Source organism: Brachypodium distachyon, chromosome 2 (genome assembly GCF_000005505.3).
Source record: "Brachypodium distachyon strain Bd21 chromosome 2, Brachypodium_distachyon_v3.0, whole genome shotgun sequence".
Classification (NCBI taxonomy): Eukaryota; Viridiplantae; Streptophyta; class Magnoliopsida; order Poales; family Poaceae; genus Brachypodium; species Brachypodium distachyon.
The window spans coordinates 18417301-18430527 of record NC_016132.3 but is presented as its reverse complement, the minus strand read 5'-3'; the positions used below and the strand labels follow the sequence as shown (position 1 = coordinate 18430527).

Below are 13227 nucleotides of genomic sequence, written 5' to 3'. Positions count from 1 at the left end.
TTTCATGTAGTATGAAAAAACACATCTTATTTCAGAATTATTTTTTCCAAAGCCTTTTCAAAAACAAAGGTGCCGTATTTGGTCTCAGTGCACCAACCTTTGTGAAAAGTAAGGAGTATAATCTTAATCCATCCAATTTGTTTTACTTGTAAATGCAATTTTTCTTAATACAAAATAAGCTCGATGACAAGGTGCTAGTTGGTGAGTTAATTGAACGACACATTCGATCTTTCTCCAATTTCTACTCTCTCTTAAATCCTAACCCAATGTGGTGTTAGCGTTAAACCTTTTTTATCTACAATAAGCAATAGTAGAACAATCCATTATGCTTTGGAAATCTGGATGTACATGCATACGATTAAAAAAAAATGGAGATAGTATTTTTTTTTTACAAGTGCTCCCATTGGATGATGGGAGATGGGAGTAGAGATTACAAGATGACTTAAAGGGTGATGCAAAAGCTTATTTTCTTCTTGAGAAGACTGTTTATACAAAGTAAGAAAAATAAAATAAAAGCATGGGCACTAAACAATGCACGCGACATCATAATCCCCTAAGATGTGATAATAATAGATGTTGAGCAATGTCCTCCCTCCCTCCCTCGCCAAACTACGGGTGTCATAAGTACGAATGATACCATAAACGCCAATGTCAAACGTTTTAACATCTCCGGCCGTGCACAAGCACACCACAATATTTAGCATGAACCAAACCGTGCCCCCCCCAACTGCCTCTCACACGCAACCTTACGCTACGGCTTTTCAGTATCAGTACGTGTACGAATGATAAGTACCAAACCCTTTGAAGACTCTACGCCCGTCCCGTCCGTGCCTACCACCTCCTAGTAGTAGTAGCACCAGCTCTACCAAAGACGGACGCCCTGACCGGTCTTGTCCGGTGACGCCCACCACACGTACGAGAGAGAGTATTACGTACACACACAGTACAGTACCCACGTACACGCTTGGCCTGGCCTGCCCCGCGCCGTGCTGCCTGGATGCACTTCTGGCGCTAGCTTAGCTGCGCGGCGGGATTCCGGTCCGTCCGGGCCGTGCATGCGGTTCCCCCCCCCCATCCGTGCCCCCCCCACAACAATAATTTCCTTTCCCGATGCCGTCCGTCCGTCTGTCTCTCTGACGCCCCTTCCCACCGCCGCTGCCAAAGGAAACGCCGTGCGCCGCTCCGTGGCCCCGGCTGATCCTTGTTGCTTCCTTCGCCTTGAAGATCAGTGCTTTTGCCGTATCCGGCTCCACCGAGCACAGTCCACACAGGCGCGCGAACCGTGCAACTTTTTCTTTCACAGCCTCGCGACACGATCACGATGGATCCATCCATCGACCGCCATCAAAGCGCCGCACGAGAGAAAGGAACAGGGGAAACACATACGCCTTAACTACACCACGAAAAAAGCAGACACAGAGAAAGGTCGAGGCATCGCCACGAGAGAGCTGCAGCTGCTAGGAGTACATCAATCAACTACGCATATGCACCATCAATATTGGGTCCGACGGACGAGCGCTAGCTAGCATGCATAGCTAGGCAGGTCGGCACGTGTGACGTGTCGACTAGGCAGAGGCGGACGGGGATTGTGGCTCCATGACGGGAGCGGCGACGATTTGGGTGAGAAGGAGAGAGAGATGCGGCGGAGCTAGCCGCACGTGGGAGAGGCAGGGGGAGATGTGGTGTCACCGTGATGGGGGCAAGGTCGGCCCGGCGCACACTGGATCGTGAATTTTTTGGCACGGAAAAGACTACTAGTACCGTCTCGTCGGCTTTGGCCTTTTTGACCGCGGTGCAGAGTCCTATTGGCCGGTGGACTGCAGCCAGCCGCCCAGCCGGAACCGGATTTCATGCTAGAAGCCCCCTGCTTTCTGGTACACGCCCGGTCGATCATCCGGTCTTCCCTGTGGACGTCCCCGTTTTAGATTTGGGAAGGCGCTTCGATAATTAGTGGATAAACTCCTCTAGTAGGAGTATTTTCGATTAGGCAAATACCTACTCGCGCTGCCGGCCTTCGATGAGGCTGAGATTCGCCAGTGGATACGAGTACGAACCGCTCAGCAGGAACGAAGGAAAAAAGCTCCTATGATCATTAACTGCATGGCACGACCTCACAGGATGATGGCTTGACATCAGCTTACGACCCACCCCCGTCAGTTCTTCACGCCCGTCTCCTGAAAAAAGGCAGCAGCGGTTGCCGTGCAGCAGCTGCTATACACCGGACGTACTACTACCGCATGATCTGACCATGCGGCGCGCGGCGGCCAACCCCTGCAACTTTTTATTATTACCGCTCGGATCCACCGATCCATGCAGATGCAGACGCAGACGATCGTGTGACGGAAGCGAAGACCAAAGGTGAGACCGTACAAAGGAATCAACGCAGAAAATAGTGTAGTACGAGCAGCAGCAGGCTAGCAGGGTAGAACTAGGGATTAGGAGGCTAGCAGGGATAGAGCACTACTGTAAGGGAGCTACAGCAGGTGTATTGTAGATGGGCACGGTCTCACACGGGTCGTGACGCCTAGCGCGTAGACAGGTGACCACGAAAGGCGGAGGTAGAGGAGGCGTAGCTGCAGGCTGCTGCTGCGGCTAAGCTAGCTACTGGGTTAGGCGTTGCGTGCCGTGCAGGGAGAGCGTGGCCCGCAGAGGAACCGAGCGTGCGCATCGATTTGCCCATGTGAGAGGCCCGCTCGTGCGGGTGTTTGTGCAGCTGCGGCTTTGTCGTAGTACGTGGAACCGGACCCGAGCGTGTGGACTCTATCAAAAAAACTTTTAATTCAAACAGCTAGTCTGTTTTGAATTTAATCACGAGAAACTATGTACTTTCGCTGTTTCTCAATACTGCTGGTAGTATTTGTATATCTATGCAATTATTGAATCATTCTCCATTTCTCCTCGCACCGAATACGACTCCGTGCTAGTAGTAGGCAATACTAGGAATGCATCATCAAAATTGTTTGCCTACAGAAAATAATAGCCAGCGCCCTGTTGGGGCACCGATAGATGATTTTGCTTTTCTTTCCATAGCACGATTGGGGTAGATGAGTAGCAAAAGCGATGCAGCAGCCGGGAAACTTTTGGACCGTGCGCCTCCCTTTTCCATGGTCTGCTTGTGATCGGCAGCCCAACTCAAAGTTTATGGGCTAAAGGCCTAGTGGCTACTCTACGTGATAACAAAGCAGTATCCTGTACGTCGGGCATTGCACTTCACTCCGGTTTCCTAAAGAAATGCACTCCACTTGGTGCGCATGATCCGTGGACCGTGGACTTCTGATGGGACAAGATAACCAGGGGCCTATTTTGATGATTTTTATTTTTATTTTTTATGACTAGTGTCTGGCTCCACTTTTACTTACAAAACCGTTTTCAAACGAACCATTTCTAAGAATAAACAATAGTACTGCTCAGGCTGGTGTTCCACGGAGCACCATGGTTGGACCAAACATATGTCAGTGTCACTGGTAGTCGAACGTCTGTCAATCGTGATGTGCCGATTGGGCTGGACTGACAAGTCGCTAGGCTCAGTAATCTCACGTTCGTTAAGCTTGTGATCGTTTAGCACGTAATCGTTAAGCCCTTTAAGATAACGAGCTGGAAATCTTGATCGGCTCGGTTCCTTAAGAAACCATTAAGTTCGTGACTGTCCTCGGGAACTCGTTAAGACAAAACATGAAATATTCTAACCATACTTTTGTTCTTAACTCCGTGTGAACCTCGTGACTTCGTGACGAGTGATGAGACGAACAAGAATTGGAATAGGAAAAGGGATCGCCAGATGGGCTAAGCTAGCATGTTATGCTTGCTAGTATTAAGGAATTAATGAGCACGAGCTAAACAAGTCAAGCTACCGAGCGCTCCTTAAGCTTGCGAGCCACGAGCTTTTAGTCTAGCCCTATGTGCCGTTACTTGCTTTGAGATGACAATGAAGCACAAAGCATAACGATGATGTAGATCTGAGATACGTGTATCTTAAAAGGAGGCGGCGGTCTTTGTGAGGTCTGCACCGGTTTATTGGACAAATAGGGTTTAAGTTTTGAAGGCGCTATGTTGCTCTCAACCTATTTGGAATGAGTCCATACGTCCCATTAACTTGATGATCACACTTTAGCGAACTATGGAGCTATAGTGCGCCACTTCTTATACACTTTCTCCTTTCCAAAAATATAATGTGTATATTATTGTTGACCGTCAAAGTTTCTAAAGATTCATCAAGCTTATGGCGAAAGATATATGAAACTTTACTAAATCAAATCAATACAACAAAAACATATTTCATGATGGATCTAATGTCTTGATATATGGCATTGTAGTTGTTGACATCTTTTGCTATAAATTTGATAAAACTTTGTCAACAACAAAGTCCAAATTATATGTTTCATCGACCTTGCAGGCTTGGACATTCAAACATTATCGTCTGCCAAATGAGTATAAAGATTGACAACATTGGTAATGAACAACATGTACTTGTCGAGTAACAATATCGAGATAAAAATGTACATATCGTGCTTACATTCGGTGTGCGGTCGGTGCCATGTGGTTTCGAATGAGCTCATTTGGAAAACAATCTTCCTATTTTCCCAACGATTAAAAAAATACTCCCTACGCTCCATAATAAGTGTCTTCAATTTGGTACAAAGTTAGTACCGAGTTATACTAAGTTTAAGTAACTTATTATGGATCGGAGGGATAACTATTTGTAAGTCAACAATAAGAAACACCATGACTGAAAGTTGAGATTGTGCAAGTATAAATGGATGAGATAGCCATGGATGTTGACCGAAAGGTTAGAACTCCCCCCATTTTCACTTTTTCATGCCCATCTAACAATCACAATATGCATGAAGAACCAAATCAAATGATAGGTCACATATTAGTGCAATGCATAATCACCAGTCTCCTTTAGGGTGTGTTTGGTTCACAGGGTCGGGCCGCCCCGCGCAGTGCTAACTGGCCCAAAACAATTTTTTTCTCGTGTTTGGCTTAGGGGCGTGGTCGGCTTGGACCGAAAAAAGGCCCAAAATGCTGGTCCGTGTGAGCCGGCCAAATCGGTCGACTCACGCGGCTCACGAGTGGGGCGACCTCTTCTCATCCACGCGAAGTGTCCTTTCTCTCGTTCGTCTTCTTCCTCACGCGCTTTCTCTTGCTCGTCTTCTTCTCTCTCGCTCGTCTCGACTTCACGCAGTTGCTGCTCCGACCTCGTTGCCGTCTCCTGCGAGCCCCCCCCGCCGCCGCCGTCCACGAGGAGCCTGCCGTCGTCGCGAGCCCCGACGCCGCCGCTGCCGTCCCCTCCGCCGTCTCCTGACCCCTCGCTGCCTGAGAAGGGGCGGCTGGTGGAGGTCGTGGTGACGGCAGACCCGCTGCTCGCCGCCGGCGCGCTCCCGCCGCTGAGCTCGACTTCCTCTACCCCTCCCTCTTCTTCCTCTGCCCCCTTCCTCTTCAATCCTGACATGGACGTATCTTGTCCTTCCTCCGGCCGCCTTCGGCGCAGCCGCGCAGGCCCCTTGCTCGCCTTCGACCCTTCCTCTAGTCGCCTCCAGCGCGAGCCCTTCCGCTGCTCCCTCCGTGTTCTCCCTCTGCCCCCTCCCCCTCGACATGTATGCAGGGATAAGAAAGACCAGAAGTTATTGACTTGCTAACCTAACAATTTTGATCCGAAAATAAGAAAGATTAAGGAGATAAAACGCAAAATTGATTCGTAGAATGATAGAGCATAATTCCAGGGCTTCAATTTGAGGAAAGACCGCCGGTAGTCTGAGAATCGAAGGGGAGATAAAGCGATGATGGTGGAGGTGGGCTAATGGAGTTACGACAGAGGAGGAAGAAGAGCCACACGAAAAAAAACTAGACAACCAAATGTCAAACTGGGCCGACCCATTCAGTCTGACTAAGACAACCAAACACGAATTTGGGTTCACTCCACCCACACAACCAAACACTCAGGTGGTTGGATCCAACCAGAAAAAAGTGGTTGGCCCCAACCCGCCCAACCAAACACACCCTATGAGCCTCATTCGGTCCGTAGTATTCAGTGGGACGAATTGACGCCACAAATCAAATTTTAAGAGAGAACTCAGATATTTCCTTTTACACGCAAGCAAATTTTGGTACTGTACGAGGCGGAACACCCCGCGCAGTGGGACGAATTGCCGCCAGACGACCCGCGCGTTGCTTTCGAACGGAACTGTCGACGAAAATTCACGAGTAGCATACCGCCGGTTTCCAGTTGTGGGCGCAACCAAATTTCCCCGGACTCCCCCGCCGCTCGCCAACACGTACGCTACGAACGAAACAAAAGAGAAAACGGAAAAAAAAGAAAAGAATGCCGCCGCACGAGGAAAGCAATAGAATACCCACCGAGGAACAGCGAGCCGCGACGAAACCGGCGGGCGGCCATCCCATTTCCCCCCGGCTGTCATCGCCTGCGCGTGTACGTGTGGCCAGATCAGGCGCCGCGCCGCTCGCGCACACAGGCCGGCGCGCAGCCGGGCCCCACCACCTGCCATGCGGGCCCGGGCATCGCGAAAGAAACTGCCGCTGCGCGAATCACTGCAGCTAGTAGTAGCTGGCTCGACGATGCCCGCCGCTCCCGCGTGTCGGGGCCCTGCTTGTCTGCCTGCCTGCCTGCCCCCGCGACCACGCCAGGTCTCCTCGCGAAAGCCCGCTGCTCCGCCCGCGTACACGCACCACCAAAATCCGCCACTCAGCGAGCGCACCAGCATGGCCACAGATGGTGTGACAGAGTGGAGAGCCGCAGCGGGGATCCGGGGTCCGGCCGGCAGGGAGTGGCCGGCAGCGGCGGCACACGTGGCCCGTGTGTGGGCGACCGTCGCCCACACGCTCACGTTACTCCCAAGGTCACGAGCGGAGGAAAAGAAAGGAAGAAAGGAGCCAAAGACAACCAACCACCACGCCCGCCGCGCACGGTCGCGATCCGGGCCGTACGGGGCCACACCGACGGGGCTGCGAGAAACGAAAGATCCATCCGCCCCACCACCCACAGCCAGCCAGTGTGGGCGCCGCGCCGCACCGCACTGCTGGCCGCCGCGCCCCCCGTCCGCTTTATTAATTGTTTATTGCATTTGACGCTTACGCTCCTGCTGCTACCTCGTTCGTTATCCACATGCCTCGCCTACGTCGTCTCTGCTAGTACGTACAGCCTGGAATGGCCAACACGTCGGACCGTTGTTAATTTAATTAATTGATTGATTTTCTCTTGCTCTCTGACACCGGACAGTTCGATATAGTGCTGCGCCAGGGCAAAGCAGGAGTAGAATACAATTTTCTCCGTCGGCACGGCGGCTGCGCCTGGGAGGGAGGATTTTTATCTTGTTTACACGCGTAGATCTGGGAACAATGCGCCCACTTGTGCTGCCCAGGTTAAAATATTCGGAAGAGGAAAATTACTTTTTTTCTTCCTACTAGTAACACCGTTTTTTTAGGGTGATCGTGAACGCGACATGGAAGTAAGTAGCAGTAAATTCGACACGTAGAACGCCTAGTCCTGATCCGTGCAGGATGAGGAGATGACTCAACTTTCTTCAAACCGACCAATAATGACGATGTTGCATGGGTCGGAAGCAAGACGCCGGATGAGACGGGTGCAAACGCGCCTGGAGTAGTAGCACAACTCATACGCTTCTCCCTATTCATTCATCTCACTTCCGTTTCAACGAAGAACTGGTAGTAATTGGAGCGGAGCAGAGATCCAAAAATATAATAAACTGTTCAATTATTGAATTGCAAGTAGTTTCTCGAGGCTGTTAAAGTAGTAATAACTCGATATAATTCGGTCCGTAACAACGCCGGCAGGACCTGTCTTGGCCTCTTGGGTGACAATACATCTTTGGTCTTCCTCTCAAGCCACAAAAGTCTCTGGCGAAAAAAAAATCGTATTTACAGAATTGCCCTTGCCTCCGTTACGCAAGAGGGGCGGCCTAGGCTAGGCATGAAGGTACATGGAATTTCTTCTTCTAAGGGAAAAAAGGCGAAGGAAGGAACGACTAGCGGTTATAATCAGCTAATTAAACTCCGGGGATCGATCAGGACTCGGCCGGCGGCGGGCAGTTCAGATCGAGATCAAAAACGACGACGGCCTTCTTTGCCGACACGGCGGGCGGCGACGGCGCCAGATCCACGACCGACGAGGAGCCGGAGTCGCTCGGGGACACGGTGGCCACCACGGTCACCGGCGGCGACAGCTTGAGCGCGTGGCAGCCCGCGGCGGCGGCGGCCGCGGCCGCCTGCCCGAAGAAGTAGTAGGGATGCGACAGAGGGTAGCTGGTGAAAGGGAAGCCGCGCATGCCACCGGGGCCGGCGGCGGCGGCGGCGGCGCGGTGGAAGAGGTCGAGCTCGAGGGAAGGCGGCGGAAGCGGGATGGCCTGCATGGGCGCCTGATCCTGAACGTCTCCGCCCAAGGACTCGACGGTGCTGCTGTTGCTGCTGCCGCCGCCTCCGGTGACGGCGGCGGAGGGGAAGGGGAAGTTGGTCTTGGCCTTGTTGCCGCGGTACTCCCGCGCCGCGGCGTCGTAGGCGCGGGCGGCCTCCTCGGCCGTGTCGTAGGTGCCGAGCCACACGCGGCTCTTCTTGGCCGGGTCGCGGATCTCCGCCGCGTACCGGCCCCACGGACGCTTCCGCACGCCTCTGTAGTGTGGCCCGACGGCAGCGCCGCCGCCGCCGACGCCGAGCGCCAGTCCGGTCCCCGCCGCCGCAGCAGCAGGCGTCGCCGTCTTGTCCGATGTTCTCGGCGCCATGGCTTCCTTTTCTTTTCTTTGTGGTGGTGTTGTGGATGGAGTATGGATCAATGTGTGTGTATGGATGGGGGTGCAGGATCCGGGGGAGGGAGGGAGGAAGAGGGAGGAGGAAGGGGGGGGCTTATTATAGGGGGGAGCGGCTGGTTAAAAAGGGTGGAAATGGGGGAGCGAGTGGTGGAGCGGCAAGAAGGAATAAAACTCGGCGCAGTCAGGGAGCGGTTTGACTGTCCGCGCCGCCGCCCCTCGTCTTTAGCGTGGCGGCATAATTTAGTTGCCGCTTTTTCGTCGGAGCCCTCAGGATGAGCACAAATTCCGCAGCCTGCCGGACGGTTACCGTCGCCAGTGGGATTTGTCCTTGGCCACGCGTTGCTCGGGCGGCGTCTCAGGTGTAGGCGATGGAAAAGGAAATTTTCTTTCTGTTCAGTGTAAATTCTGGCAAATTAAGCAACTGATCAGTGTACATGCACGAAATGTTAGTTAAAAGTGGGGTTCGACTGTATTTTTCATTTTTTTTCTTTCTTCCCGGTTGCCTTTTTTCCGTAAATTTGGTGTTTTCTTCTAGGGCATTTTTTTAGGGCAAAGGATTAACTTCTGAGAATTGCAAACATAGTCTATTCTTTTGTCTTATGCATCTTCAATTGTGCTGGCCAGTACGTCAGCCGACGATAGCTCTAAATTTACAAGAATGCCCAACATAAAATAAAATTTCTTGTTCGGTATAAATATTCGCAATTCTACTTTTTTTTTGTCGAATGCATCTTCGACTGTATTTGGAAAGCACATGAGGCGACGATAGATCCAAATCTAGAGCAACGATAAACCTAAATGGATGACGTTATAGTTCAACAATAGTTTTTTTTCACTTTGTTGCAATTAGTGTCATGTCGTTTTTTCTCGAGCATTTACTAAGAACAGCTCCAATGTAGAAACAAGGCCGGCCACAAAACTCTAAAGGTCTTGTGAAAACAAGTTGGACACTTTAGGTCAACCTCTGTCTTTGGGCCACCCGTTGGCTTATGTCTCGTTCACAGGAAATAAAGAAACAAAAAAAACTCAATTCTCTCCTCTCGCTCCTCCCCAAAGTCCTCGAGGTTAGCGTCGTAACCACGATATCTCGCCAGATACGACTTCAAGCCGTGTCTCCATTGCGCCACAAGTCCACAACCATGACATTTCACATGGGGTGCACATCACCTCGTGTCTTCGTCGTCGCATGTGTAATATTGTGAGGGGCGAAAACTGTGTTGACGAAGACGCCTGCTGGTTCTCAGTGAGGACGACCACCAAGATGGTGAAGATATTGCCTCTCTAAAAGCACAAGAAGATCGCCATATCTAGAAGCGAGTTCGATGGAATTCCTAAACATGCCTAAAGCATTGCACGCTTAATTTTTTCTGCCTGGGCCCAGCTAATGGTCTCTCGGAAGCATAAGGATTGGAGATGCCCTAAGCATAAAGGATACTGGTCCGGGCATTACTACCATGGAATGATTTCAATGATCTCTCCTTTTCTCATATGTAACTTTGATTGTCGAGGTGAGCGTGGCTCTAAGTTTCTAGATGAATGTTGAACATAGATGGATGATTTTAGTGCACACCTTTTCATTTAATTGTTTAGCAGTCATAGTTAAGATTTGTGTACAATTATACCTCTTTGCATGATTTTTTTCACTATAATTTTAAGGGCAACAGTTTTACAAAAGTGAAGAGAAATAGCTATGCCACATGCCGGCGTCTATTTTATTATAACTGCATTTCAATCTCAATGACATAATTAAGGTGACATCCTAAATTATGGATTCAAGAGCCAGCCAAATCGGATATCTTTATGTGAGAAGACCTTTGTGCCTGTACGTAATATAACCTGGAAAGCTGTTACATTTTTGCACGAGCTAAAGTGCTCCCTAAGCATGCCTGATTTTGACATTACCACTTAAGCACTCATCCCTTCCACAAAACAATTAATATAGATTTGTGCATTTGTATCAAGAAAGCTCTCTTTCTAGCGGGTGGCTACTATTATTGGATTAAGAGTAGATGGATCAGATGTGAGTAAGTATTATCAGGGTGCAGGAACTGAGAGAAAAATGAGGTATATTGTAGAACAAATGAAAAGAAAAATACTCCCTCCGCCCATATTAAGTGACTTTCTATACATGTATATAGATGTTTTTTAGACATAGATACACTCATATTTGGGCAAATTTTGTTAAAAATGAGATGGAGTGTTTTTGCATCACTTAATTTGAATCACTTAATATGAGACGGAAGGAGTATATGAGTTGTTTTGTTGGATGGAGTGAGTATAATTTTTCTTAAAAACATGATGTTCTTTTACAAGTTCCCTTTTCCCACGCAACACAAGTCTTTGCTTTTCTTAGCCCCCAACGAGACGCCTAGCGTTTTGGACCAAAACAAAACAAGACCATGTTACGGGGCACCAGAGTGCAAAAACACGAGCCGAGTCCGTCGCATAAACAAAAGGCATCAAAGCCGCCGCATGTGGGTCCCTCCCAGCGGTGCGTCGGGCGGCACGTTGTGGCAGCACGTCACGGGCCCTCTTCCCTGGTGGGGTGGGGCGGCCCCACGTCAAGGACGACAGGAGGCGCGCGGCGGAATCACGATCCGTGCATCCCGAGCCGCGGCCCGGGTCGGTCGGCGTACACCGAAACTCGCCGCCCGCGTGGGGGCGTACATGCACGTGGCTGGCTCCGCTGCTGCGAGTTGCCGGCCATCACACCCTGTGCGTGCACACACACGCGGCTGCTTCTCCTGATCCCACGCCTCGCTGCGTCCGTCCGCTGCCCCGCGCCTCACGTCGTCAGATTAAAGATTACTTTTATCAGGTCCTCCTCCCTGCCGCTCTCCAACCGCATCGTCGGCGCGCATGGCATGGATGCGTGACGTCGCACGCGCGGGCACGGGATCGCGATCCGCCAAGCCGCCGCCCGCCCGTAGCCACCACGTAAAAGTAAAGTAAAGTAAACAAAACGGCGAGAGGGACAGGTGACGGCAGCACGTTAGGCGGTAGCCGGATCGGGTCGTTTCGAAGCGAGGCGCGCGCCAAGTGTCGGCATCGGCCGGCTCCCACCTGCGTGCGAGTGCGAGAGAGAGAGAGAGCGCGTCGCCCGCGGTCTCCTGCCGCTGCTGCTGCCTGGATCACAAGATGGCGAGCGGCGTGAGGGCGCGGCAGCAGCCACCAACCGTTTTCCCCGCTCCCCACGCGTTGAAAGCGGTGGGAGGCGCGGCGTGGACCGACCGACAGCTCTCTCCCGGGCCCCTCCTAGCGCGCCCCGCGCGGATTGACCGGCACGCGTCGGTTTCGCTAACATACGAGCTGGGCTGCGTGCGTGCGTGACGAGCGCCTGGACCGGACGCCGCCCCACACCGCACGCTTGCGGCGTTGCCAGCCTTTCCTTTTCCTCCGCCAAGGACCACGGGCGATGGGCGGGCGGTGCACGTACCACGTACTACTAGTACCCCGTATACGCCGCGTACTCTACCACCGCCGCCCGTACGTAGGTGCGTATGCGGTACGGAACGGAAGGACGCAATTCCAGGTGGGTCTCAGGACGGGCAGTAAACGTTGTCGGGTGCCCAGGCGCCTAAACCACGAGACTCCGCGCTCTCGCTTGAGAAAGATGCAGTCTGGCCGGTTGTCTTTGTGGCTCCCGATCCGGAAAACTAGTGCTCGGGGTACAAACACTGGCACGGTGGAAGCATCGGCCCTGTGCTGGGTTCCGTGAGGGGTATCAGTGCGTGTTTGAATTTTTCTGGCAAAGGACGAAAACTGTCGGTGTACTTCTGCTAAACCACGTCGGACCGAATGATCGTTGATGCAAGATCGGGAGGCGTTCACATCTTGCGAGCTTAGTAGTACGAGGATCGAAAGCTCTTTTCAGGCTGCCGGCAATACATAATCTTGTTTTATGAAACGTAAGAGCAAGGGCACACGCGTTTCCGTGTCACATCGATAAAACTTTTCCTTATCGTGCCGTGGGATATATTGATGCCATGCCGTGTCTTGTCAAGTGTCAACCTTGGAATTTTATTTCTTTGGCCGCACAGCGATATATGTATAGTTCTACCAAATCAAGTGCATGACACTCAGAGAGGAGTGTAATTTTAAATTGGCTGCCTCTTGACGTGGATAAAGCCAACATTTTTTTTAAAAACGGGACAAAAGCTTTGCCTCATCTTATTAATTAAGGGAAAGCTTTACAGAAATTTGTATTTACAAAGCCGCAAAGCGGCAACACTATCAGAAGAGTCTAATCTCCGGACATTATGCTACCCAAATGATGAGCGCCCGCACTCGTCCAATTTGTTGTCTCAATTTTGATTTTGTCCATGATAATCGTTAGCATGGTTGCCACATTTCGGAAAACTCTCGCGTTTCTTTCTTTCCAAAGCTCCCAGCGACGAGCATGGCCATCGATGCGATGGCCTTCTTCCGATGGCCATGGGCAAGGATG

At 51.3% G+C, this 13227-nt stretch overlaps 1 protein-coding gene across 1 annotated transcript; it reads right to left on the bottom strand.

The window, feature by feature from the left end:
- Positions 1-7711: 7711 nt before the first annotated feature.
- On the bottom strand, positions 7712-8879 carry LOC100830728 (ethylene-responsive transcription factor 8). The gene has a single exon (XM_003568137.4). The coding sequence runs from the start codon at positions 8751-8753 to the stop codon at positions 8043-8045; it is 711 nt and encodes a 236-aa protein (XP_003568185.1). The 5' UTR covers positions 8754-8879; the 3' UTR covers positions 7712-8042.
- Positions 8880-13227: the final 4348 nt, after the last annotated feature.

Coding starts and splice junctions, on each gene's coding strand:
- LOC100830728 (XM_003568137.4), bottom strand. CDS start 8,753: ATGGCGCCGAGAACATCGGACAAGACGGCGACGCCTGCTGCTGCGGCG.